We start from the raw sequence: 26,197 nt of genomic DNA on the forward strand, positions 1-26,197 counted from the left end.
CTCTAATACAGTAGGCTGTTTCTGTGAAACTTTTGTTGGGTGACAGCCATCCTGAACAAAAAGAACCGCCTTCTTCATCACCACAACCTCTGTGCAGATCTACAGGCATAACTGTATAGAATGTTACAAGGGTTCTGAGCTGGTTATGTTATGATGTTATTCTTCCACACATAGTTTCAATAAACAGGGCTAGTGCTTCATATGACAATTACTAATCATAGCGGTGTCAGCTCTACAGCACAACATAGCAAATGCACCAAAAGCTTTATAGCACACTGAAGGAAAGCGCTCCGAGCTGCTGCCAACCACTTCCTGTGTTCTCCATCTGTGATTTATTTGATGCTGTGAGAGTGATCAAGACGACACACACACGCACGCACACAGACACAGACACAGACACACACACACACACACACACACAGACACACACACACACACACACACACACACACACACACACACACACACACACACACACACACACACACACACACACACACACACACACACACACACACACAGTCAGCAGGATGCCACGGCTGGAGAAGCCCTCGCAGTGGAGAGTCATCTCTGTCTGAGGAGGTCACAGCAGGTGGCTATTACAGTCACCCAGGCAAAGCCTCCTCTCTGTCTGACACCTTATGTCTTCTGTCTTATGTCCTCATGGCCGCCCCCATTTTGTATAGGAATAGCAAAAGTTCTTAGACCCGATGTACCTGTAATAATGCATATATGCATAAAAAACATACCCTATTTAATTAAATCTTAGTTAAACTTAACTTAGTCTCCTCTACCCACAGATGTTATGTTCAGAGGGCAGAAGCCTCGCTACGCACCCATGAGAGTTGGCCCGTGGTAACCTCAGGATGTGGTTTACGAGTTTCACTAAAAACACAGCGGTTGCCCTCATGTCTACCGTCCCGCCAGCGACTGGGATCTTACACCAGAGGAGCTCAACCAATCAGTCCTGCTTGAAGGGTTTCAGTCAGGCCCTGTGTTTTATGTAACATTCAGCGGCGTTGCTATTTTAAATCGAAGGGGAGACTCGCATAGGTTGTGTTTTATGTAAAACCTTATAACTTTTTCATTCCTTTTCCATTCAATTCCAGGGGGGTGCAAATGTTCTAATGCTAAATGATGCCAAGACAGAGATTCTGGTTGTAGGCCCTAAGGCCCTGAGAAATCACTTACAACCAATTCTAACCTCCCTATAGGCAAAACCTAGCCTGACGATGTCATACTCATAATTCTAGTCAGAATATGAGTCTGATACTGAACTATTGGGCTGTGATTATGGGGCGTGTTTCAACGAACCAGGGGGAAAAAATGCCTCTTCGCTCAATTGGATACCTAGAACCAATCAGAGCAACGTAGTATGACCATCTGATAGATTAAACTTTTACCTGATCCCGTAGGAAGGACGGCAAAAACATCTTTTCGATAGACAAATGCCTTGATCGCGTTTCTCTGTTCCTCTTTTAAAATGAATACGCTGTCAATATCTGTTGAGATATGCCTGCTCACGTTACTAATTAGCAACAAGGCTATAGCTAGCTACCATGTATTTTAATGAATTTTTGGTGTAGCGTTAGCAATGACCTAACAATAATGGTCTAGAGCGCTTCAGTTAAGACATACAATCCTCGGCAACATTGGTGTTGCACATATACAACTAACCGAGTCAATGTAGACATAAAAAAGTTGTGTAGATAGCATAATTTACATAAAATATGTCCCACTTACAAGCCGGATACGCCGCCATCTTTTGGAGGATTTCGAATATACCGCTGGATAATCTGTCCATCATCGTATAAAGCCCGCCCTGACAATTTGATTGGTCCGGCGTTATCTGTCCGATGAAACTCTCTCCCAACTAACTCAGAGCCAGACCAAATCTCCCTGACCAAAATGTTTGTGGGCGGGGTTTGGGCTGGTATCCAGGCTAGGCAAAACCATGTGAGAATGTTAAAAATGTAGGAGTGACTCTTGATGCAGATCTTAATTTTCAAAAGCATACATCGAATATTATTAAGACAGCCTTTTACCACCTCAGAAATATTTCTCAAGCCCGTGGCTTCCTGTCTTTACAGGATTCTACAAAATTAGTTCATGCATTTATCTCAAATCGGTTAGATTACTGCAGTCTATGCTGGTGTAACAAAACAGATGTTAAACAAACTTTAACTTATCCAAAATGCAGCTGCTAGAATAGTCACTAGAACATCAAAATGTAATCATATCACCCCTGTTCTTAAATCACTTCACTGGCTCCCTGTAAAACAAATAATTGAGTTTAAAATACTCTTTCTTGTCTATTAATCACTTAACGGCTTTGTCCCACCCTACATTTTTGATAAGATCTATTTTTATGATCCATAGCGTTGCATAAGGTCCTCCAATAAATGTCTTCTCATGACCCCAAGAATAAACACCAATTGTGTTTGATTATTTTGTTTGTTTGTCTGTTTAATTTAGATAATTTAATGTCTTCTCTGCACTCAAACCACATTGTGTCTATGTATACCATATGGAATGTGCTATATAATAATGACGGCTTCTGAACATCACATTAGTTTGAATATTTTGAATATCTATTTTTTGAATAGTAATTTTGAATAAGTGTGTCATCTTCTTCGAAACTGGACACAGCTAAATTGAGACAGCATGGGCAAGAGCCACTAACCCAAGGGTCCCTGGGTAATACCACAAGAGGGGGTCCTACTGGAGGGGGCCTTTTAAAGTCTTGATGGAGTTTCTTTTCAAACCCTGTTTGTCTGTAGTTTCATTTGGGTTTCACAAAGGATAGAGGAGGGGTGCTAAATAAAGTAGTCAGAAGAGAAAATAACACATAACAAATATGGCCAAAATGTTACGTGCTTAAAACCAGAATTGTGTTTTTAGGATACACACACAGAGAATGGCCCTGAAAATACCAGTGAAAGAGAGGAAGAATAACCACGGCAACCATGCCAGTTTACAATATCCCATCCATGGCCATGCGACCTGGCATTACCCTTCTTACTTCCTCTGAACTGACACCTATCTTTCCCTTGGAAGGCCCCAACTGGGAGTTTCACTTGATTGACCTGATCTGCCACTTTTGGTTGTGGAGTGGCGTCAATCTATGTTGAGATGGCGGTGGTTCGTACAGTACTTTCGACCACACACATACACACACACACACACACACACACACACACACACACACACACACACACACACACACACACACACACACACACACACACACACACACACACACACACACACACACTCTTTCAGCTTGCGCCTCTCGGACCATAGCATAAAGGAAGAGAGGTGAAAACATGTGTTTTAAAGGGGAGGGGAAAAGGAGACCGAAACATTAACCACACTCAACTCCAAGAAATGCTCAGCCATTCGTAGAAAAACCTCCGACTCGCTACACGGACCCCCACAGCAAGTACACACAATGTAACCAATGTGTTTATACAAAGTGGACCCCCAGAGCAAGTACACACAATGTAACCAATGTGTTTATAGGACGCGGACCCCCGTAACAAGAACACACAATGTAACCAATGTGTTTAAACGACGCGGACCCCTACAGCAAGTACACATAACGTAACCAATGTGTTTATATGACCGGGACCCCGTTATCTTATATGATAAGGACACAAATGAAATAACAAATACACTGACTATATCCATACACATAAATGTGAACTACACTTAGGGACTGATAATGGCCATACTGACATGCCATTCTGTGGTAAACAAAACAAAGCATGCTCGCTTTCAACCTCGTACACATATGATATCACACACACACACACACACACACATACACAAGTGTCAAGTGACACGTATATTCTAAAATGATCTCACTGACACACAGTAGTCTTTATTTAGTTTTATTGATTGGAGGGCAAAGACCTGCCCTTGCTATTCCTGCTTGCCCCACAGTACTGAAGTGTAGTCAATACTCAGTCCTCTGCATCCGAAGAAATAATGGTCACCATCTCCTCTGCAAACACACAAGTACAGGAGTTAGGTACACTGCATCTAAGTTCATCTGTCTCTACAATCTCTGTGCATCTGTGCATTCACATTCATATATAATCTCTCTCTCTACAATATCTGTGCATTCACATTCATATATAATCTCTCTCTCTACAATCTCTGTGCATCTGTGCATTCACATTCATATATAATCTCTCTCTCTACAATATCTGTGCATTCACATTCATATATAATCTCTCTCTCTACAATATCTGTGCATTCACATTCATATATAATCTCTCTCTCTACAATCTCTGTGCATCTGTGCATTCACATTCATATATAATCTCTCTCTCTACAATATCTGTGCATTCACATTCATATATAAACTCTCTCTCTACAATATCTGTGCATTCACATTCATATATAATCTCTCTCTCTACAATATCTGTGCATTCACATTCATATATAAACTCTCTCTTTACAATAGCGGTGCATTCACATTCATATATTATCTCTCTCTTTACAATATCTGTGCATTCACATTCATATATAATCTCTCTCTCTACAATATCTGTGCATTCACATTCATATATAATCTCTCTCTCTACAATCTCTGTGCATCTGTGCATTCACATTCATATATAATCTCTCTCTCTACAATATCTGTGCATTCACATTCATATATAATCTCTCTCTCTACAATATCTGTGCATTCACATTCATATATAATCTCTCTCTCTACAATCTCTGTGCATCTGTGCATTCACATTCATATATAATCTCTCTCTCTACAATATCTGTGCATTCACATTCATATATAAACTCTCTCTCTACAATATCTGTGCATTCACATTCATATATAATCTCTCTCTCTACAATATCTGTGCATTCACATTCATATATAAACTCTCTCTTTACAATAGCGGTGCATTCACATTCATATATTATCTCTCTCTCTACAATATCTGTGCATTCACATTCATATATAAACTCTCTCTCTACAATATCTGTGCATTCACATTCATATATAATCTCTCTCTCTACAATATCTGTGCATTCACATTCATATATAATCTCTCTCTCTACAATATCTGTGCATTCACATTCATATATAAACTCTCTCTTTACAATAGCGGTGCATTCACATTCATATATTATCTCTCTCTTTACAATAGTGGTGCATTCACATTCATATATAATCTCTCTCTCTACAATATCTGTGCATTCACATTCATATATAAACTCTCTCTTTACAATAGCGGTGCATTCACATTCATATATTATCTCTCTCTTTACAATAGCGGTGCATTCATATATCATTGTGGAAAGGGTTTAGGTTGTTTTATACAACTCATGATATGGAGGCCAAGGGCTCCACCGTACAACATCACACTCACACACACACACACACACACACACACACACACACACACACGTATGCATGCAGACACAGGCACACACACACACACAGACACACACACAGATACACACACACACACACACACACACACACGTATGCATGCAGGACACAGACACACACACACACACACACACACACACACACACACACACACACACACACACACGCACGCACGCACAGACAGACAGACAGACAGACAGGCAGACAGACAGACACACACACACACACGCATGCAGACACAGACACACACACACACACACACACACACACACACACACACACACACACACACACACACACACACACACACACACACACACACACAGTCTTACCTGTGATTATTTTTTCTTCTATACGTGTCTCAACCAAAGTTTCTGTAATGATGTACAGAAATGAAATGATAAATACAGAACTGTATTAAAAATGTGAAACAAGAACTTAAAGGTAAGAGGTAAAAGACCACTGCTGCTCACCCTGTAATAAGGGCACAGCAAATGTTCTCTGTAGGATGTTGTACCTAAGTCAGCTTCAACCTTTGTTTCATTATATGTGTCTGGTTTAGGCTCTGGGCTCTGTTAAGCGCCTAGAGGCAATTGTATTGTTATGGCGCTATACAAATAAAATGGAATTGAATTGAATTGAATTATATGATCACTGTATGACACCTTTGTGTTGTTTATGTGCATGTCCCTCATGGGGGTTGAGTATGTATGTTTATGTTGTGTCCCTTTAACTTTAGAACTCTTGTGTGGGAACCTGTTGCAGTGCTCTTTCCTCTTCGTTGGCGCCTGTGGAATTTAATTACGGCCTCAGAGTGTAAAGGCCAGTAGCCCTGCCGTTAGCTGGTGAGTGTTTCATGTCCTGTTCTAGCGAGAGTGGTTTTGGTTGGTGAGTCACTGAGGCCCGCTGGCTGGGATGGGAACACTATTTTCATTGCCTGTGCTGAACCAAACCAGCCCAGGTGCCAATACCAGCACTCTGCTGAACCACAAACTGACAATGGTCTAACAGAAACTTTCACTATTCATGAGAATACTGAGAAAGCTCCTAGGCTTCTCGAAGAGCTCCGGTTGCATAGTGTTCTTTCAGAGGTTGCTGATGACAGCTACGTACATTGGTATTAGTAAAAACACCTTGCAATGCCTTTGTAATGAAACCCAAGCACACAAGACCCTAACCATCGCTATGTCCTGGTGTACCGGATAAAGAAACAGATCAATCAGTACCAGACTTGGTAGTAGTTGTAAGAATTGGCTATCTCAGTCCTTAGCTGAGTTTCCAACCAACTTATTTGCACAGTGTGATGCTGCTGCCAGTCATTCAAATATGCTAATAGTATATGTTTTATAAATAAGCATTCTTGTATCTGTAATTATCAAATGATAGGATAGACACTGATAACACCACCTTTACAGAAGTTATAGCATAGTATTGCTATTTTGTGTGGGAACTTGGGTACGAAAATAGTGTTGAGTGGAAAACTTTCACAAACTACTAACAATACCAAAAGTACTGAGGTTTTGTGCAGTAAAGGCTCTCCAGTTGCCATAGACACTGGATGTGCGCTCACCTGAGTAGGAGTATGACGAAGCTGACTCTGTGACAGTCACGGACGATGCCCTGAAAGACAAGATACGGGACTTACTGAAACACCACACCTCTGAGATCAGCAGTTGTGTAAAAGAATATGACTGCTGCCACCACAGACACTCATGACAAAGTCATAGTGCTATCTACGATCAAAGTTCACAGAAGTATTGGCATACAACATGGACAGACTAGTGATGCAGGAAGCCGGGGAGATAGTGGCAGAGGAGTGACGTACATGTCCACTTCCTGTGAACTCTGCTCCAGAGAGAGGACGTCTTGGGTGGTGCTGAGGGGCGAGGAGCTCCTGATGGATGTGGCGGGGGAGTGGGATTTGGACGGGTTCATGGAGGAGGAGGCCACACTCGATGCCATGGGGGTATCACTATGGTGACATAAAAACAAACTCGATGCCATGGGGATATCACTAACATGACATAAAAACACACTCGATGCCATGGGGATATCACTAACAGGACATAAAAACACACTCGATGCCATGGGGATATCACTAACAGGACATAAAAACACACTCGTTGCTATGGGGATATCACTAACGTGACATAAAAACACACTTGATGCCATGCGGATATCACTAACCTGACATAAAAAAACACACTTGTTGCCATGGGGATATCAGTAACTTGACATAAAAACACACTTGTTGCCATGGGGATATCAGTAACGTGACACAAAAACACACAATGAAAAGACATGCCAGGACAACCTTCAGGTCTCCAAACGCCACAGGACCCTTGAGGGCTATTGAATTGAAGATTAATAGAGTACTGTGTGGCATCCAGGTGGAGGGTTTCTCTGCTCACCTGCTGTCAATCCCGTCTATAAGCAGCGTGTAACTCTGAATCTCAGTGTCCAGGGCCAGCTTGATGTCCAGTAGCTCCTGGTATTTGAGGATTTGCTTTAGGAGGTCATTTTTGGCTGCTTCAATGGCGGCCTCTAGCTGCTGGACCAGAGCCTGATACCCAGCCCCGGCCGTGCTGGACTGGGCCTGGGCCTCGGTGCGGTGCTGCTCTAGTGACAGCATCTGGAGGAGGATCAGGGGAAGAGGAACAGAGGGAAAGCAGGGAGGAAGATGACAGTGATGACTGAATACAGTCTATTCTACCCATTTAAGTTTAAAAGGGAACATGGCGTTCCCAATGCAGTTAAGTGTGTAATGAGGGGGCCTGATAATATTTACATTAAGTCATTTAGCAGACGCTTTTGTCCAAAGCGACGTTCAAGTGAGAGAACAGTCAAGCTAAGAGCAATAAAAACCTGGTGTAACAATTACTACTACTTTACATAAGAAAAACGACACAGAAAAGAAAAAAAATCATCTAAAGGACAACATGGATCATCAATGCAGTTAAATGGGTAGTGAGTGGGCCTGATAATAAAACATTTAAAACCCTCACAAAATGTTTTGTCTTCAGGAGTCTATTTAGCTTGAATATATTTGCCGGTTCAGTGACAATAAGTAACAATGGGGAGATAACACTACACTGACTTTTACTAAAATGCTTCCAAAGACAGGAAATAATCGCTGTGGCTGTAGTGGCGTCAGTATAGATATAAAGATAAGGTATATTAAAGAAATCATAATCAGATGTATGTCATCACAAAGCATACTTAGTCATAGGGAAACTACTCTGAAACAGAAATGGCTAATCGCTTCTAATGGTGTTTTTTAGGATTACCCATTTACCATAAACAGTGATGAGAATATCCGATTTAGTGGATAAAACTGCTTTTGGTAATACCCAAATTCTACCGCTGTGTCTTCTGGGAAAGCTGCATTGCCCTCAGCAGCCGCAGTAGAGCTTCAGCATGCAGGGGTTCGAGGCTGCAGCCGCAGTAGAGCTGAAGCACGCAGGGCCTCGAGCTGCCAACCACTTCCTGTGTTCCTTTTCGGTTTTTTTTCTTTCTCTTTTCTCAGTCCTCAGCGCTGTGATTTAGGTGATGGTCGGATAGATATGAGCACACTCAATAGTGGTGCAGTCAGCAGCATGCACACAAGTGTCTTTGACCTTCTCTCAGCTTCTGGCACCCGTCTCGCCACTTTCACCGTGACAGTGCCATAAATGAATCACCATGCTCCATATGTTGACCTCAAACAGAGGAGTTAAAGCAGGTGACATTTACATTTGCTTGGCACAAAACTTCCTGTCTGATTTACATGTTATATGTCACAGCACCTACTGTATATTACATACAGTCATCCCCATAGCTATACTCTCCCTTTGTAATTCACCTTATTATTTCTGCGGATATTGAGACAACCTATGCCACACACAAAAAGCTCTCTGTGTAATCATCCACACAAGCAAACTCAGTAACACACTACTCTCTTACACACAAACATACACAGACAGTAGGTGCTACATCATCAGACCTACTTTGTTTACGAGATTCTCCAGCTCCAGTTTCAGAGTCTGCAGCTCTTTCTTTGAAGTGGTGAGCTCCTGCTTAGTGGAGGAGAGATCCTCAGAAGTGCTCTCCTTCACAGCCTGCACCTCCTCCATCTGAAAGGAGAAATGGAGAGGAGCAGTGAGATGGTAGCCTCGACCTCCTCCATCTAAAAGGAGAAATGGAGAGGAGCAGTGAGATGGTAGCCTGGACCTCCTCCATCTACAGTAAGAAGAGAAATGGAGAGGAGCAGTGAGATGGTAGCCTCGACCTCCTCCATCTAAAAGGAGAAATGGAGAGGAGCAGTGAGATGGTAGCCTGGACCTCCTCCATCTTAAAGGAGAAATGGAAAGGAGCAGTGAGATGGTAGCCTCGACCATCTCCATCTGAAAGGAGAAATGGAGAGGAGCAGTGAGATGGTAGCCTGGACCTCCTCCATCTTAAAGGAGAAATGGAGAGGAGCAGTGAGATGGTAGCCTCGACCTCCTCCATCTTAAAGGAGAAATGGAGAGGAGCAGTGAGATGGTAGAGACATACATAGGGCAGGCAGATAGAAGATGGCCAGCTGGAGATGGAAAATAAACTAGCCAAGGGTGAGAAACGTTGCATATTCCACAATGGTGAGTAAGACAGGGAGTGAGGGGTAAGAGAGAAACAACACGTTGTGATGGGCTTATGTTTGGGTGAAGTACATTTAGTAATACATCTGATCTAATTGTGACACCAGGGTTGGGAAGGTTACTTACTTAAAAACATTTTTTTTATGTAATTGAATTACAAAACTCCATTACTCCATGTTACCCCCCAACCCTGATGGACACAAACACCGTCAACATAGTAACATAGATGAATAATAAACATTTTACTTCTTAAAGTTACTTTTCAAATCTTCCCTTATCAATTTAGAATGAAAGATGTGTATTATCTGCCCATCACTTCCCAGTGGGATTAGCACAGAGCTGCCATGATGAACAGTGCCCCCTATAGGACAGGGGGAGTAAAGTGCCTCGCTCGGAGGAACAACATCTGACTGGCGATGTAGGATTAGGTACAAAGTCAGTCCTCTTATCCCCAGGCTATATGACGAACCACAAATCACAAGGAAAATGGATTTGGAATGCCTTTACTGACGCAAAAGGAATTCTGCCATGCACAATTCCTTGTTCATGCACCTTCTCAATCAAATATTTCGGTATCAGATCACATGTAGGCCGTACCTTGAGTTTGTAGTATGCGTCAGCCTCCTCTCTGTGCTGCTGTACAGTTGCCTCATACTCGCCGCGGATCTTCTTCAGGGCCCCGTAGATGTCGAGGGATTTCTCTGTGTCCACCTCAATTATTGACGAGGAGGTGTCAAAGGATTTCCCCAGTTTGGATTCGAGACCGGCCATCTCCTGCAATACCCATCAGAGCAATCAGTGCTGTTGTACCAGAGAATTAGTTGAGGTATCAACACAGACAATACATAATGTGGTTATTATTCTTCAGGCAACTTATTCTCTGGTAGACCGGCCATCTCCTGCAATACCCATCAGAGCAATCAATGCTGTTGTACCAGAGAATTAGTTGAGGTATCAACACAGACAATACATAATGTGGTTATTATTCTTGAGGCAACTCAGTTCTCGACAGGGTCATGCTGCCAACATTTTTGTATGCGTGTTCACACACATGTACACCCCAGAGAAGAAACATCACCCTTCATGAACACTGTGTATACACACACACTGCATTACCTCCTGTTGTGTTTTGGTGATGCAGTCCAGTTCTTCCTTAAGGCTGTCTCGCTGAGCGTCTAAATCCTCATGGAGTTCAGAGGCTGCACTGATGTCCTGCACCCCACAAAACCACAGGCAGACTCTCAGACTAAAGCATCCTGATATTTGAATATGCACAGTTCCTTAACATGCATTTCCTCATGCAATACCTGTAATATTCCCATTAAATCCCATTAAACATTTTTCCACCTTGATCTACTAAACATATTTCAGCAACTGCATAAGCATCAAAGGCTACAAATGGCCAGAGTATTATTTGTTATTTTAGTGTAGCTGCAGTTACTACATTTTTCCATTGCCAGATTGATCACTGAACTTGACCTCTTCTGAATCATTACCATTCTCATGGCAGCGATGTCAGCCTCCAACTGAAATTTCACACCTTGCTCAAAATCATACCTGCGAAATGTCAACAAGTGCAAAACAAATCACAACAGCGAATCATGAACATGCACGCATATTTTCTGCATAAAAAGTGCAAATAAGAATCTGATATGAAATAGAACAGTTTACCATTACATATTTTACAGCCTTCTCCTCCCTCTAACAGCAAACAGTTAAGTGCCTCTCTATGTTAGGGACATTAGAAAAACTTACTTGGCCTTAAGTTCATGCGCAACACCGCGAATGCCGTCCAGTTCGATCTCCAGTTTGACCGTGTCAAGGGAAATTTTTGCAATGTTGTTGCGATACTCTTGCAGCTGGGTTTCTTGTTCGGTCGCAGAGACCGTGATGTTGGTGTCGGTGGTCGAGTCCGAGCTCCCAGTGAGCTCTGTCAGGCGCCCCTCCAGCGCAATGTTTTCTTTCTGAAGCTCTCTCACTCTAGATACAAAACCGGAGAACCGCTGATTTAACTTGACCAGCGTGCTCCTCTCAGCCTCCCGCGAAAGCATGGGGGCAAGCGTGGATACACTGCTTACAGAACCTGCCGTCACCCTCGCCCCCGCAGCGCCAACACCTCCCGAGACCGCGGATCGGCCCACGGAGACCTTCCCTCCACCCCCAAGACCTAAGCCTAGAGCAGAGGCACCTCTTCCAAGACCGAACCCCATTCCTAGCCCCAGATCCGCCTCAGACTGGAGGCCCAGAGCCGAGCCGAGGCCTAGGAACCTGCTTGCTCCATAAGACCCGATAGAGGCATTATACATCATAGGCATGCTTATGGTAGGCTATATGTGCAGGGAGGATGAGAGGTGGGTAGTAGGATTTGACAGAACTGCTGGTGAGCTTGAGGAGTTTATATATGGGCGGGAAAAGAGCAGGTTACTAAGGGGAAGGACTGAAAAGAGAGAGGGAGAGAGAGAGAGAGAGAGAGAGAGGAGAGAGAGAGAGAGACAGAGAGCAAGGCGAGAGAGAGGAGAGAGCAAGGAGAGAGAGAGAGAGAGAGAGAGCAAGGCGAGAGAGAGGAGAGAGCAAGGAGAGAGAGAGAGAGAGAGAGAGCAAGGCGAGAGAGAGGAGAGAGCAAGCAAGAGAGAGAGAGAGAGAGAGACCAAGGAGAGAGAGAGAGAGAGAGAGAGAGAGCAAGGCGAGAGAGAGAGAGAGAGCAAGGCGAGAGAGAGGAGAGAGCAAGCAAGAGAGAGAGAGAGCGAGAGACCAAGGAGAGAGAGAGAGAGAGAGAGAGAGAGAGAGAGCAAGGCGAGAGAGAGAGAGAGAGCAAGGCGAGAGAGAGGAGAGAGCAAGGAGAGAGAGAGAGCGAGAAAGAGCAAGGAGAGAGAGAGAGAGACAGAGAGTGAGAGAGATAGAGATAGAGAAAGAGCAAGACGAGAGAGAGAGTGAGAGAGAGCAAGGAGAGAGAGAGAGAGAGAGAGAAAGCGAGAGAGAGAGAAAGAGAGCGAGAGAGATAGAGAGACCAAGGAGAGCCTGTCACTGTGGCATGTATACCCAGCGGCCGAACTGCGATGCAGACGTGTCCATAAAAGTTATTTATTGGTCACCCACCTGGGGGCCTAAAAAGTACAGCAGATGTAGATTTGAACGGATTAGTTGGAAGTACGGAACATTTAGATAGAAAGGATGATGGGGAACAACCACTGGTGCACATGTGCACTCTATGAATGGCTGTGCAGCCAAAGTCCAACTGGAGCAATTTAAAGGTCACTAGTATGTTGCTCAGACATTAGCTTGATAACATGAAACGGGCTGAGATTGAGTAAGCTGAGACATGGCCTGGTCTTGAAAGGCTTTGAGCTGTTAGTTGCAAATCTGAAACACCCTACTAACCTCCGGTCTTGTATTAGACCAAGCACACTCATGCTGTTCTACTACTGGTATATGTGTTCCACACTATCTTTAAAGTGATAGCATGGCAGATGTCTTTACAATTATTACTAGATACCATCTTCTGTTACTTGAAAAGGATGGGAAATGGGTAATGGGACTACCACCTTAGACACAACCTTTCGTTACATTGTGTACTAAAGTTTAAGTAAATTATCTAAAAATTACTTATGTCTGGCTACTAATGTTGTTTTCTTGTCACCCCAAAGAAGCATCATACACACCTATCATTTCCTGTGAACATACCACTTGCTAACCCAGCTGAGCTGACTTTGCACCTGCACACTGAAAGCTCTGTGCTGCTGGATTCTGAGGTACTTTTAAGCCTGGAGATTGAGATATCTTTGAGAAGATTTAGAAAGAGAAATCTTTGAGAAGATTTAGAAAGAGAAATCTTTGAGAAGATTTAGAAAGAGAAGTTGAAAAACATGAGTCTAATAGTGGAGGGGGGGGGGGGGGGTGCAGTGGATTAAATTGGTGTAGGCGTAAATTGGTGGTGTAGGCTGAAAAGGTGAGTTTTGAGTGTTTGTTTAAATAGTGCTATGTTGGGAGCCTGACGGATGGGGAGAGATGCGGCGACAGCAAATTGGTCACAGGATTCACAAATGACTGGTATTCAAGACACACCCACACACACACTTGTATATGGGCGGTCAGTCAAGGGAAACGAAGCGTCATGGTGACATTTCCCCCCAGCTTTTGTGGAAACGCAAAACAACAACAGCTTAATAGGTGTGAAATCTCACACATCCAGCACAGACTTGGACCGCAAACACAGAAAGTCATTACTACAGAGGCGATGTTTATTCACTATCCTGTGAACAAACAATTTGAGATGCAAACAGTCATACAAATGCATGAAGCACAGAGGGTGTGCGTTGAAAGACATGTAAGAAATAAAGCAAGTATATCAAAATAAATACAGCCGACATAAACAAAACCTTTAAATGATTAAAATAAAACTTGACAATTAAGTGTCAATAGATGTAAACACTTTTCCTCGCTTGAAATGTGCTGTCAGTACCAACTGCCGGCCAGGAGTACACCAAGCTACAAAACGCAAACTTAACAAATGAGCGTGCTAAGTCAGGAAAAAAAAAACATGGCATGAAAGAACTGTGCTTTTCTGTGGAGATACAGAAAAAGGAGTAAAGCAAGGTATAGGCTGTCTCCCTAAGAGACAAATGACTCTATGTTATAGAAATATGTTCCTATATGTCAAACGGAGCTTGAGGCTGCTATGTTCCAATCCACGCACATTAAAGATGGGGGGGGGGGGGGGGGGCTTTAAATACCCTCCACCACAGCTGGCATGATAGTGCTTGCAAAGTGCTGTTTAGTTAGCGTGCAAATCATCTGCAGACATTGCAGAGATTTACAGAGAGACAAGGAGTTGCCTGCAGTTGAAACTGCAATGTCAACTAAAGCGAAAAGAGAACGGGTCTGTAAGCGATAAAAGGTGCTTTTTCCTCCACCTTCACAACACCTGGCTGCTAGGCTCTAAGAGAGGCTATCGGCTACAGAGGCTCCTTTCACCCGAAAAAGCTGCTCCTGAAATAGGCAGGATTGTGATATGAGCTGCAGTGTTCTGAGAAAGCTTATACATATTCAGATATTACAACAATTCAGTTCTTTTTCAATTGCACATCAGTATACAAAGCCCTTGTTTTGTCCTTTTTATTTTGTCTCAAGTCAGAAGACAAGTTTTGATTGGAGTCAGACTCCTGCAAGTAGCTTCTAGTTTTCATGAAGATGCGTCTTCATCCCTCCTAGGACTCCATTCTGGTGTTGAACCACTTGTCAATCATCTGACTCATATCTAGAGAAGAACGGGAAGGGAACAGTTTCAGTTAGGGACAGGGCCAGGGCAGTATAAAGTGTTCAGCTTGTTAAAAACGTTACACTTCATCTTTATTTTCAAACCTGGGCCCAATTTGTAGCTCTTTATGGGTCTACCATGGACAATTAATGATCGAAATTGGTCCAGTATGGAGTTTGAACGCTAAAACCGGCGACCACAAAACGACCATACAATGGAATCCTACGAGCGCACGCCAGTGTGTTAGAGTATACCGCTTGTTTACTCGTAAAATGTATAAGGGTCCGACAATATGGAAAGGATCCCTACAGAGATTCACCTGTGTCTGTTTACCTGTTTACAGAGATTCACCTGTGTCTGTTTACCTGTTTACAGAGATTCACCTGTGTCTGTTTACCTGTTTACAGAGATTCACCTGTGTCTGTTTACCTGTTTACAGAGATTCACCTGTGTCTGTTTACCTGTTTACAGAGATTCACCTGTGTCTGTTTACCTGTTTACAGAGATTCACCTGTGTCTGTTTACCTGTTTACAGAGATTCACCTCTGTCTGTTTACCTGTTTACAGAGATTCACCTGTGTCTGTTTACCTGTTTACAGAGATTCACCTGTGTCTGTTTACCTGTTTACAGAGATTCACCTGTGTCTGTTTACCTGTTTACAGAGATTCACCTCTGTCTGTTTACCTGTTTACAGAGATTCACCTGTGTCTGTTTACCTGTTTACAGAGATTCACCTGTGTCTGTTTACCTGTTTACAGAGATTCACCTCTGTCTGTTTACCTGTTTACAGAGATTCACCTGTGTCTGTTTACCTGTTTACAGAGATTCGCCTGTGTCTGTTTACCTGTTTACAGAGATTCACCTCTGTCTGTTTACCTGTTTACAGAGATTCACCTGTGTCTGTTTACTTAAATAACTGTAAAGGAACTGTACGGTCAATATTTTCCTGGCCTCGATCTTCCGGTCTCTGATGCAGCATCTCACTCAGTGCCTGTAGTCGATTATGGAAGGGAGGCGCTCTTTTTTGAGTGCTCACTCCAGCACCACATGGAAGGCCCAGTGGACTACAGGCACTGAGTGGGATGCTACAACAGACACCAGAAGATGGAGAGGAGGGCCCAGAAGAGCGCTTGCTTGGTGCTATTGGATGAGAAGATGGAGAGGAGGGCCCAGAAGAGCGCTTGCTTGGTCCTATTGGATGAGAAGATGGAGAGGAGGGCCCAGAAGAGCGCTTGCTTGGTCCTATTGGATGACTCACTTCAGTAGGCGTCGCCGCATGTCCTTCATCTGATCATTCTTCTTGGACAGAATCTCTTTCATGTTGCGGTACGCTGCCGTCTCCTGGAACTTTCTGTCCAGCTCCTGACCAATACCAAGGAGAACACACACACACACACACACACACACACACACACACACACACACACACACACACACACACACACACACACACACACACACACACACACACACACACACAAACAGTGGCAACTTGTTATAAGTCCGTTCACATAAAGTTCAGACAATGACATTACCCCAAAGTTATAGCATAAAAAGGGGGGAAATTATTTATGCATGTTCGGTTTTTGGTGTGTGTGTGTGTGTGTGTGTGTGTGTGTGGTGTACATGCTTAGAGCATTTCACCTTCTCCGCCAGAGCCAGCTGCTCTTGCACGCGCAGCAGCTCGTGTTTGGCTGCCACCAGGTTCTCCTGCAGGTCCCGCTGCGAGGCCTCCTTGGCACTCAGAGACTTCTGAAACTCGGCCTGTAGTGAGGCAACGGTGTCCTCCAGGCCACTCACTTCCTGTGTCTGCACTGCAAGCTGTGGTGGGGGTGGGAGGGTGGGTGGGCGGCAGGTGAGGACAAACACACCATCACTTCCTGTACACACCGCACTATTGTTTTTTGTTTCTTCACTTGTCTTCATAAGAATGTGACTTAATGGTTTAAATCTACGAAGACTGCTCTCAAACAAGAGAGCAATATAAGCCCTCCTCAAGGTTCCTGAGTTTCACTAAAACCTTAAAACTTAACCCTTACCACTAAATATAATTAATAATAAATACTAAAGATGGGTGCCGTGTAGAAATGTCTACCACTAAAGGACCCTCATCATCCCTGAAGACTTAGAATTAGAAGAACGAGAAATAGTATACTATTAAAGAAAGCTGCTGAACACAAGCATTTAAAAACCCAAAGGATTCTGAGTGACGGAGTTAACAGTATTCTAGTCTGTGTCAGATACAGGTGTGTTTGTGAGAGAGTGTGTGTCTGTGAGAAAGTGTGTGTTTGTGAGAGAGCGTGACTGTGAGAGTGTGTGTCTGAGAGTGTGTGTTTGTGAGAGAGTGTGTTTGTGAGAGAGCGTGACTGTAAGAGTGTGTGTCTGTGAGAGAGTGTCGACTGTGAGAGAGTGTGCGTCTGTGAGAGAGTGTGCGTCTGCTAGAGAGTGTGTGTCTGTGAGAGTGTGTGTGTCTGCTAGAGAGTGTGTGTCTGCTAGAGAGTGTGTGTCTGTGAGAGAGTGTGTGTCTGTGAGAGTGTGTGTGTCTGTGAGAGTGTGTGTGTGAGTGTGTGTCTGCTAGAGAGTGTGTGTCTGCTAGAGAGTGCGTGTCTGCTAGAGAGTGTGTGTCTGAGAGAGAGTGTGTGTCTGCTAGAGAGTGTGTGTCTGAGAGAGAGTGTGTGTCTGCTAGAGAGTGTGTGTCTGCTAGAGAGTGTGTGTCTGCGAGAGTGTGTGTCTGCTAGAGAGTGTGTGTCTGCGAGAGTGTGTGTGTCTGTGAGGGAGTGTGTGTCTTTACCTGCAGTTCCCCCTGGGTGACCTGCAGATCTTTCAGAGCTCTCTCTGCCTTGGACCGCTCGTCCAGAGCACCCGTAGCCTGCCACAAACAAGAGAGCATGGAGAACCATGAGGAGCGTGTGTGTGTGTGTGATGCCGAGAAACTACACAGAAAATCACCAGAACCTCAGATCATAACACAACACTCCTACACTCTTTTTATTGTACAAATACATTATTCATTCCGTCATCTGTCCCTGGCCGATCCATCCATAAAGACCTACATCGTTCCATCCGTCGACCAACAGATCCATCTTTTCAACCATGTAGAAACTCATGTCCTTTCATTTCCTCCTGCAGGGTTTATTCCTCTAAGCAGGTGTCTTGGCAGGGATCAGACCACAACTGCACTGTCTGGACCTCGACTAGGCTTGTATCTGTCAGTCTCTGCACAGGCGCTTTTCAGACGCACAGTGTAGCACATTTCTCCATTTTGTTTCAAGATGAGGACAGGGTGACTTTAACCCATCCTGCATACCTGAGACTCCAGGGTCCGCAGTCTGGCCTTCAGCTTGTCATTCTCCTCCTGGAGTCTTCCAATCTCCTGGAAAAAGTAGTATTCATATTAAAGACTGCAGCATGCCACACGTTTTGCAAAAGCTCAGTTTACCAATGTAATGGCTGTAACATTGGTCACATTGTATATGCCTGCTAGGGTCATACAGCTGAAATCAAAGTTACCTTGTTCAGTAGTTCGGAAATGCCGCCTTCATTTAGTGGTGCTAACTTTGGTCTGCTAATCTCCTGGTTTGTCTAACAAAAAAGAGAGACACCGGTTATCAATAGAGCCACAATGATAATGTTGACGACATGATGTTCACACGGGGTTGATTTCTGAGAATAAAGCCTTTTGAATAGTTAATTAATAGTTTGACAGGGACTTTCCATTTTACACTGGGTTTTCTTTGCACGAGCTATAAGTGCTGCAGCGTAGGCCGCACTGGTTTGCATGACAGAAGGAATACCCACAGAACAAGTGTTAAACATGTTTCACAAGTCAGTGCTGTATCACACCCAGACCCAGATGTCATCTGAGCACCAAAGGCCCAGGGAAATGCTAGTAAGAGTGCTTTTGTCTCTCACCTTTCTGCCAGATTTAAAATCTGTCTTCTCAAACTCAGCAACTTGTTCTAGAAGCTCCCTTTAGAGGAAAAGACAGAAGAAAGGCAAGATAGAGAGAGAAAGAAACAAAAAGTTAATGTGGGGAATGAAAAGAACTTGTTGTCTTTTTTAAATGGAACGTTATGCAACCATAGCTCAAAGCATCTTCTGTGCAAGCCAGAGAGTGACAGAAAGAGACAGAGAGAGAGAAAAAGAGAGAGAGCGAGAGATAAAAAGATAGATAGATAGAGAGAAAGAGAGAGAGAGAGAGCGAGAGATAAATAGATAGATAGATAGAGAGAAAGAGAGAGAGAGAGAGAGAAAGAGAGAGAGAGTGAGAGAGAGAGAGATAGAGAGATAGATAGAGAGAAAGAGAGAGAGAGCAATCAATCACGCAATCACGTAGTTCAACAGGTGCGACTCTCTGAGGCCTCGAGGAGAGCACATACTCTCAAGGTGGTGGCTGGGAAGGGAAGGAAGCCGGAGGGAGCCTGCACACACACACACACACACACACACACACACACACACACACACACGCCTCGCTTGCATATGGCCGTTACGTTTCTTTTCATGAGAAAAATATTACACCTCCCAGTTCCCCCGTGGAGGCAGTTCAACACACAAACACAGTCTGTGGTGAACAACAAAAGCATGCACATCTGTGTGTATGTGTGAGCATGTGTGAAGTACGTGTGTGTGTTAAGAGTGTGTGGTTAGAGAAGGCCGCAGTGAGCGTTGAAATCTCCTCGGGTGAGGGCGTTCTCCCTGCTTCATCAAAGCATGACCGCCTGAAACACCTCACTAGTTTGGGAAAGGGGAGGTGGTCTCGCGTTTGAATGTGTGTACACTTCTGATGTTTATTATCAAATGAAGGTGAGAACAAGGTTCAGTCGCAGCTATCGAGAGGCGGCAGCTAAAAGTCGAAAAAGCCGTTGACTGCCCTCTATCCTTTGGTTTTGATCTTTTGTTTTGTTTTGAAGTAGTTTTGTTTTGTTTTGTTTTGAAGTAGTTTCTTCAGTTCTGTTCCCATCATTACCTTTCAAGGTCAAACAAGGTTCAGTGCAAGCTTGTGTGCAGTGCTGTGGGGTTAGGCCATTGCTCATTCTGCTACTGCTTTTTCATTTACTGCTCTGAGCAGTGATGCAAAGCAACCCAACTCCTTTCTCTCACAAAATGTTTTATTGGACATCAACCCAGGTGACAATATATCACGGTGACGTTTCACTGGGGACATGGTCAAACTGATGATTCTTTTTATGTCAGTTCAGTATAGACATGACATCATGAACATCAGGACATGGTCAAACTGAACTGCTATCTCACCTCAGATAGATTATCAGGCTTAACTAAAGCCAGTTTTATTGCATCACTCCAAACCTCTGCGGATGAGGCGAAATTCACCATATCATCTCAGTATCTGATGGCTGGACAAACCTCTTAAAACAAGCTCTCGACACACCATTTTGGTAATGGAGGTTTCCTTTCTTCCTTTTGTAACCCATGGCAACTTGCCAACCAAGCCCACTGCAGTACATTTAATGCAATGACTTCTTGGAATGCTCCAACCCCCATTCAACGTGTTGAGATCCATCCAGTTGTCCGGAAGAGGTAGTTTTGCGCATGTCTGCACCACAGCGAGAAATTGGAAGAATGGTATGGACAGGTTAAGTATTGTCTGTGAGCTAGAAGTCATGCTAACTTTATCAAACGAGTTCTGTGCAACAAGGTTTGAGGGGGTGATCTTACACAAAAGAATACAATCTGTTGCAGTCCTGACTGACTTTCCACTATATAACCATTCAAATCTTTCCATTTTTAGTTTTTTTTTGTTTCCATTATCGTCAAAGGGATAATTTAGCATGCTTCTTCTGCCAATAAATGCACTGTAGATAAACTGTTGGTTAAAGTAATACAAATTTAGAACCTTCTCTTGTTTGACCAAGCAAGATGTTGACACAATGTAAATGGTGGAAAAAGCAAGTAATTATGATACGCCACAAAAGACTTTCCCTTAGGGGGGGAAAAGCAGCCCACTGAAGCGTCCAAACCAGTGGTGTGGTCTGTGTGTGTGCGTGTGTGTGTGTGTGTGTGTGTGTGTGTGTGTGTGTGTGTGTGTGTGTGTGTGTGTATGTGGTCTGTTGAGTTATTATCATTTCTGCTGTTCAACCACAGGCAGAGGATCAGTGGGTGGCAAAAACGGCTTCACAATGCAACATCAGACATCAGGGGAGCTGCTGCATGAGATGACCTTTTCACCTGAGGTTGTTCCCCATCTGTGTTTCTGTGTGTGTGTGTGTGTGTGTGTGTGTGTGTGTGTGTGTGTGTGTGTGTGTGTGTGTGTGTGTGTGTGTGTGTGTGTGTGTGTGTGTGTGTTGGGGATGGTAGGTTAAGTGATGTTCATATCCACAGAGATTCTTTTGCGCAAACATTTGTAAAAGAAAAAAATAACAATGTTAAGACTGATCCATGTGCTCTGGCTAATGTTCCTAATCTGAGAAAGGCATTTTGTTGAGTGTTGACTGTGATATATTTCTAAGATATTAAGGTACATTAAGATGTGATGGACATAGTACAAAAGTTTTATCTCTCATTTGCATTAATAAAACATTATTAAGGCACTGCACCATTGCATTACAATATTACACAACACATATGACTAATATAACTAATATATATACGTATACAGTATACAGTGTGAGTGTCTATTTGTTTATTTTTGCACTGTTTCTGAATACTAATACTGAAAGTATCTCTCTCGTGCGTGGTGCGTGTTAGATTCAGTTTTTGCAGGAGTGCGAGGACCTGACAAAAGGGGGATTTCACCTTCTCACGGCTCTGCACAACGGCTTGTGCCCACATGGACCGGTGTGCATTGACTGCACATGTGTATATAAGTATTATATGTGGGCAGCCGTGGCCTACTGGTTAGGGTTTCGGGCTTGTAACCGGAAGGGTGGCCGGTTTGATCCCCGACCAGTAGGAAAAAAAGCACTGCTCTCCCATGCCCACATCCACGGCTGAAGTGCCCTTGAGCAAGGCACCTCAGTGCAGCTCAGTGCTCCGAGTTAGTGTGCTTCACTGTGTGCTTCACTGTGTGCATCACTAGTCTGGATGGGTAAAATGCAGAGATAAAATTCAGAGTGTGTGTGTCACTATCTCTGCCGTAAACAGTCACTAGTCACTAGGGCTCATTTCCATTCCCATGTCCCTCCCCTGGTGCCAGCCAGGCTTCCCTGTATGACTGACCTGTTTCTCTGTGTGTGTGTGTGTGTGTGTGTGTGTGTGTGTGTGTGTGACTGACCTGTTCTCCAGCTCAGAGATGTCGCTCTGCAGCCGAAGGTAGAACTTCTCGGCCTGGGAGAAGAGCTGGCGCAGGAGGAGCACGTTGGTGTGGGCCATGTTCAGCAGCTCTGTGTCCACCTCCCCACGGACCACCACCTGCAGACCGTCCAGCATCTCAGACACCTCGTCCACTGTGAACGTGTCCTCCACCAGCCTTCAGGACGAGGAGATCAGCGGGGAAGAGAAGGTTCAAGTTCAAGTTCAAGTATTTATTTGTCAGATACACAGAGTCAGACTGGGCATTGAAATTCTAAGGACAAGACACCGCACAACAACCTACCATAGCATAACTAAAATAATAATAACATAACATATAAGTACTCTGAACATAAATTACACATATAATAAACATAATTTTGATTTTAGATGTATTATATTATAATAAATCTAAAAAATATACAAAATAAATATACAATACAATCTGCTAAACATATAATACACACATAGTATAGGGGCTGAATTGAGATTGCACATTGTAATATCTGCATGCTGGGACACATGAATGTTAAGTAGCAAGTAGCCAACCTGCTGTCTTTCAGGTCTTGAAAGCAGGAGTCTATGGTCTTGAGTCTCAGGGTCCTCTTAGCACGGGCAAAGCGCATATAGTTGACGACTTCATTCTGATGATGCTCATTGAAACCAAAATCACCCTGTATTGACATAAACCCACACAATGTGAATACATAATCGTCATCATAAAGAACAAATCCACATTGTTTTTCTATTGATAATCATTGTCATGGCCTACATCATCTGCGTAAACCGCAGGTATTCAAACATACCACATACTCTAATATGCACAGGGATTGTCCACAACACGAAATAATTAACAGTGGCTATAACACAAAGCTATGTTCCCTTTTGCCCTGCAGAGGGCGTCGTATTGACATGTTTTAGGTGTTAAGCCTATGACTGAGGATTAAGAGAACTACAGCGCCTTCAAGCGTAAACAGTCAGTAGCGTAGTCTACACTTTATCTTGCGGTATCGTGTAAGGCCAAGCGCTCAGAAAATCGAGTGGTGCAAACATTAGACTGGATGCAGTTTTCCCCTTACTGAGCGTGTAAAGAACACACAACCTATCATCATTGACGCTGTGGTTTATAAAATGAGTGGCTGTTTCAGTTTCGACAGTGTTTACAGAGTTTGAAAAGCAACATGTGGAACTAAACACATTCTGGTTACTTCAGTTAATTCGTTTATGTTAGCTTGTATTCACGTGTTATCTGCTGTGTGTAAACAGGTGACGTTAACTAGCTACTGATAGATAAAAAACTACTTGCACAACAGGATTGTATCTTCAAACTCAACTCAAGTTCTGAGCTAACGTTACGTCTGTGAACAGATAAACAGCAGATAAAAGCTAGCTCTTGCATCATTTAGGGGTGACGCTATTAAAGAGACACGTTCATTGGCAACCTCCTATTTTATTGTTACCTGTCTGGGACCCAATCAAATGATAAACGAGTTTGCTAGCTGCGCTGGCTATCTCCAGAATAGCTTGTCAGAGAGGAGAAACAGTTTATCTAACCCATGTAACCTCAGCGCGCAACTAGGCAGTAACAGCCTATTCCTTTTCATTTACCCACACAGTCGCTACATTACCAGCACCAACTTCATCTATCGCTTAAACACAATCTTGAGTTGACAGCAATTTCGCTGTTTTGACAATTGGCTAACTGTATCTGTCATCAACTCTTGCATGCAGAGATGGACTAGCCAGCTAAGCTACTTACCATTATGGATCTCTACTATCGAAGCAATTCGTGAAACCAAAGAGGAGTGCAAAATAAATGTTTAAAGTGTTGTAAAGGGACTGTCAGCACCCTCCTGGTTATATCAACTTCAGTCCTAACCTAACCGTTATCCAACTCCGAGCTGACTGAAAAATTCCTGCAACCCCTTGTTTGGAATGGATGGAGTTGGGTGTGCTTGGAAACGGAATAGCGTCATTGCGTTACTAACCAACTTGCAGGATATGCCCCTCATAGGTTTCTCGTCTGCGTGCCTTGGGAAGTGTAAGATATGCATTGTGTAGCCTACCTTAGCTCATTGAGAATTATTAAGACTGAACTGTTTTACTTAATAACTACCCATAAAGTGTGCTGATTATACAATTATATTTTAAATTCAGCTATGCTAAATGTATTTATTTTTCTTTCATTTGACATTTTGTTTAATTTGCCTGCAGTTCTGTTACACTGTAGCCTACAGAAAGTGCCCGTCTATTTGTACGGCAATGTTAAGCATGCTGTTTTGTGTTTTGCCAGGGGTAGGCTATAGAAGATGCACACACATGAATAAGCGCTCCATATCCACTAATGAACACATTAGTTTGTTTTCTGTTATCAGTTCCATTACATGCTCTAACAAATGTCTACCCTTTTGATTCTGTGTAAAGAATTAAAAAGATAAAGTTCAGAAAAGTTCATGCTTGTCTTTCTTTACTCGCACGGGTGAGAGAGTGAAGTTGAGTCAATGTCCGTTTTGTTTTCAGAGCATCCCCAAAGAAAGCATGAACACAAGTCTTTCCTCCAGTGTAGCCCGATGTTAACTGAATTAGGCTAATGGGCAGCGCATGTTTGCCCTCCCTAGATCAGATGCTTCATATAGCGTGACCGCTCTGTGCGATCCCTCTTCATATTACTCTGTTTGCAGTCCACACCATAGGCCAACATGTTTCCCCTTTATCTTCAGTCACGGTGAGTAGATTTATTTATATATTTTTTGGATGAGGTCCAATTGTGTGTTGGCGTTTTTTGAAGGAGAGTAAAGTGGTCAAAGATGAGATTAGGTCATTGGGAAATTTCAATCCTGGGTGCTCTGCATGTCACATTCATTAGGTTTTGAATGTGGAAAAATAATACGATTTCTCAATTGCTTTCTTCTTGATGTTCACCAGTGTCTAAGTGGAACAAGGAGTTCACCAGTGTCTAGGGGTTAACAAGGGGTGATCAGCAGTATAAAGTCAACTCATGTATCAAAATAGCATCCTCATGTGTTATACCATTTTGGCTGGTGTGGGAGTTAGACCATTAGAAAAATGAAAAATGTGAGACAAATTGAAACATTGTGCTCAAGAAACCACTGTGTAATCAATTTATCTGATTATGTACAGATAACTTTTTAAATTTGCTGTGTGTGTGTGTGTGTGTGTGTGTGTGTGTGTGTGTGTGTGTGTGTGTGTGTGTGTGTGTGTGTGGTAGGGCTTTGGATGAAATGTATAGGTGGAATGGTTACGTATGTAACTTATACAAAGAAATAATTTTTGATTGTGACAAAGGACTCAGGACCCATTATGGCTTTTGTTAAACTTGGTGATAAAGTATTTATTAGTGGTACAAATTCTACATTCAACCACATTAAGTGGTTCCAGACTTTCACACTTGCACATAGGAATCTATGTATCTTGTAAGACATCCCACGTTAAAAAGCAGCCCTTTGAAAATTGATTTGCCTTAAGAGCAATTGTTGTGCAAAACTGTTCAATTCTGTTTGTATGGCGAGAGAGACTGAGAAGCTATCAGTGGGAAAAGGGTTCAGCTCTAAATATTTCTATTTTCCATTTTGAGCTGCTACAAAATCTCCATTCAACTTTTCCGCCAACTATAGTCAGTCCAAAGGACAGCCTTTGGGGGGAGCTAGTAG

General features: G+C 43.2%; 2 protein-coding genes across 2 annotated transcripts; both read right to left on the reverse strand.

Annotated features, from left to right (window-relative positions):
• Positions 1-3,965: 3,965 nt before the first annotated feature.
• On the reverse strand, positions 3,966-12,335 carry LOC308378754 (thread biopolymer filament subunit gamma-like; the record flags this gene model as incomplete). Its single annotated transcript, XM_080855737.1, has 10 exons — positions 3,966-4,006; positions 5,737-5,778; positions 6,975-7,024; positions 7,230-7,376; positions 7,816-8,036; positions 9,391-9,516; positions 10,618-10,794; positions 11,137-11,232; positions 11,517-11,577; positions 11,776-12,335. 10 exons carry the CDS (start codon positions 12,333-12,335, stop codon positions 3,966-3,968), a joined length of 1,521 nt encoding a protein of 506 aa, XP_080711863.1.
• Positions 12,336-14,904: 2,569 nt separating this feature from the next.
• On the reverse strand, positions 14,905-23,191 carry lztfl1 (leucine zipper transcription factor-like 1). Its single transcript, XM_080854966.1, has 9 exons — positions 23,076-23,191; positions 22,510-22,704; positions 19,188-19,245; positions 18,786-18,857; positions 18,583-18,648; positions 18,067-18,144; positions 16,920-17,096; positions 16,534-16,637; positions 14,905-15,274 (listed from the first exon to the last, which is right to left on the reverse strand). The coding sequence occupies exons 1-9, from the start codon at positions 23,150-23,152 to the stop codon at positions 15,256-15,258; spliced, it is 846 nt and encodes a 281-aa protein (XP_080711092.1). The 5' UTR covers positions 23,153-23,191; the 3' UTR covers positions 14,905-15,255.
• Positions 23,192-26,197: the final 3,006 nt, after the last annotated feature.

Source organism: Sprattus sprattus (genome assembly GCF_963457725.1).
Source record: "Sprattus sprattus genome assembly, chromosome: 17".
NCBI classification, from domain to species: Eukaryota; Metazoa; Chordata; class Actinopteri; order Clupeiformes; family Clupeidae; genus Sprattus; species Sprattus sprattus.

Bases quoted from the DNA above. Each gene is read 5' to 3' on its own strand.
- lztfl1 (XM_080854966.1), bottom strand. From the start codon at position 23,152: ATGCGCTTTGCCCGTGCTAAGAGGACCCTGAGACTCAAGACCATAGAC. The intron at 22,705-23,075 runs GTTGGCTACTTG...CTCGTCCTGAAG, and splicing joins CAAGACCTGAAAGACAGCAG to GCTGGTGGAGGACACGTTCA. The intron at 18,145-18,582 runs GTATGCAGGATG...TGTTTGTGGCAG, and splicing joins TGCGGACCCTGGAGTCTCAG to GCTACGGGTGCTCTGGACGA.